Here is an 899-nt window from a genome sequence, read left to right on the forward strand (position 1 = left end):
TAATTGTAGAAGAATGGTATTCATATTTGAAACCTTGTGGAACAATTATACCCAAATATCCAGTAGTAACATCTGAGAAATTACCCTTGCGATATAATACAGAGACAAATGATTCTTTAGTACTTACTGAAAAGACTAAAGCTTGTAATTGATTACTCGATGGGATAGTAACAGTCTGTTCTAGACTAGTATAATTAACATTAGTTTCATTGTCAAGAGTGAAATAAGAAGTTAATACTTGACCTATGAACTCTGGATAACTTGTGGAGGTTAAAGGATTCCATCCTTCTGGTAAAGGAGTAAAGACTGCATTATAGAATGATTTTGGATACTTTTTAAACTTATCAGTATCTGCTGAAATTTGAATAGTAACATTAACCCAAGGATTCATAGTATCTACAGTATGACCTTTCTTGGTAAGTTGAAGATTATTCAGACTATATATAGAATTATTTGGGCCATATATATCAACTATACCTTGTTTACCAACTAATTTAAGTCCTAAAGGAGTTGGAGCTGATAATAATACAAAGTTTCTAAAGCTGGTATCAAAGAGTAAGAATGTAGAGTTTGCAATGACATTATCATATTCAAAGGTACTATTAATTATGGGTCTACTTAGAGTACCATTATAATCATAACCAAGTAAGGCTAAATATCCAACTTTCCCTGGTAAAACTTGTAATGGTTGAATAGGATGAATTACATGAATCGGATCATCTTGGGTACTTGGACTTGATGAAGGAACAGTAGGACTCCTATCATGTGACACTGGAGATCCACATGAAGTATCTCCAGTATTTGAGTATGACTTAAGTGTATCCTTAAGGAATAAAGCAAGAGCATTATGATCATGGCTATATATAACCCTATAACCCCAAGGACTATTATCTACAATT

The 899-nt window shown here is 32.6% G+C and overlaps 1 protein-coding gene across 1 annotated transcript in view; it reads right to left on the reverse strand.

The window, feature by feature from the left end:
• cand_026750 (uncharacterized protein) overlaps positions 1–846 on the reverse strand; it is a gene marked incomplete at both ends in the record, with an annotated part of 935 nt that extends 89 nt beyond the window's left edge. The window contains 2 exons of the mRNA XM_067212903.1: positions 1–669; positions 771–846. The exon at positions 1–669 is cut by the window's left edge and continues 89 nt beyond it. Coding sequence (XP_067067799.1) covers positions 1–669; positions 771–846 — 745 coding nt within the window. The remainder of the gene's footprint in view (positions 670–770) is intronic.
• Between the last annotated feature and the right edge of the window lie 53 nt (positions 847–899).

This window comes from Cryptosporidium andersoni (genome assembly GCF_001865355.1).
Source record: "Cryptosporidium andersoni isolate 30847 chromosome Unknown contig_103, whole genome shotgun sequence".
In the NCBI taxonomy this organism is placed as follows: Eukaryota; Apicomplexa; class Conoidasida; order Eucoccidiorida; family Cryptosporidiidae; genus Cryptosporidium; species Cryptosporidium andersoni.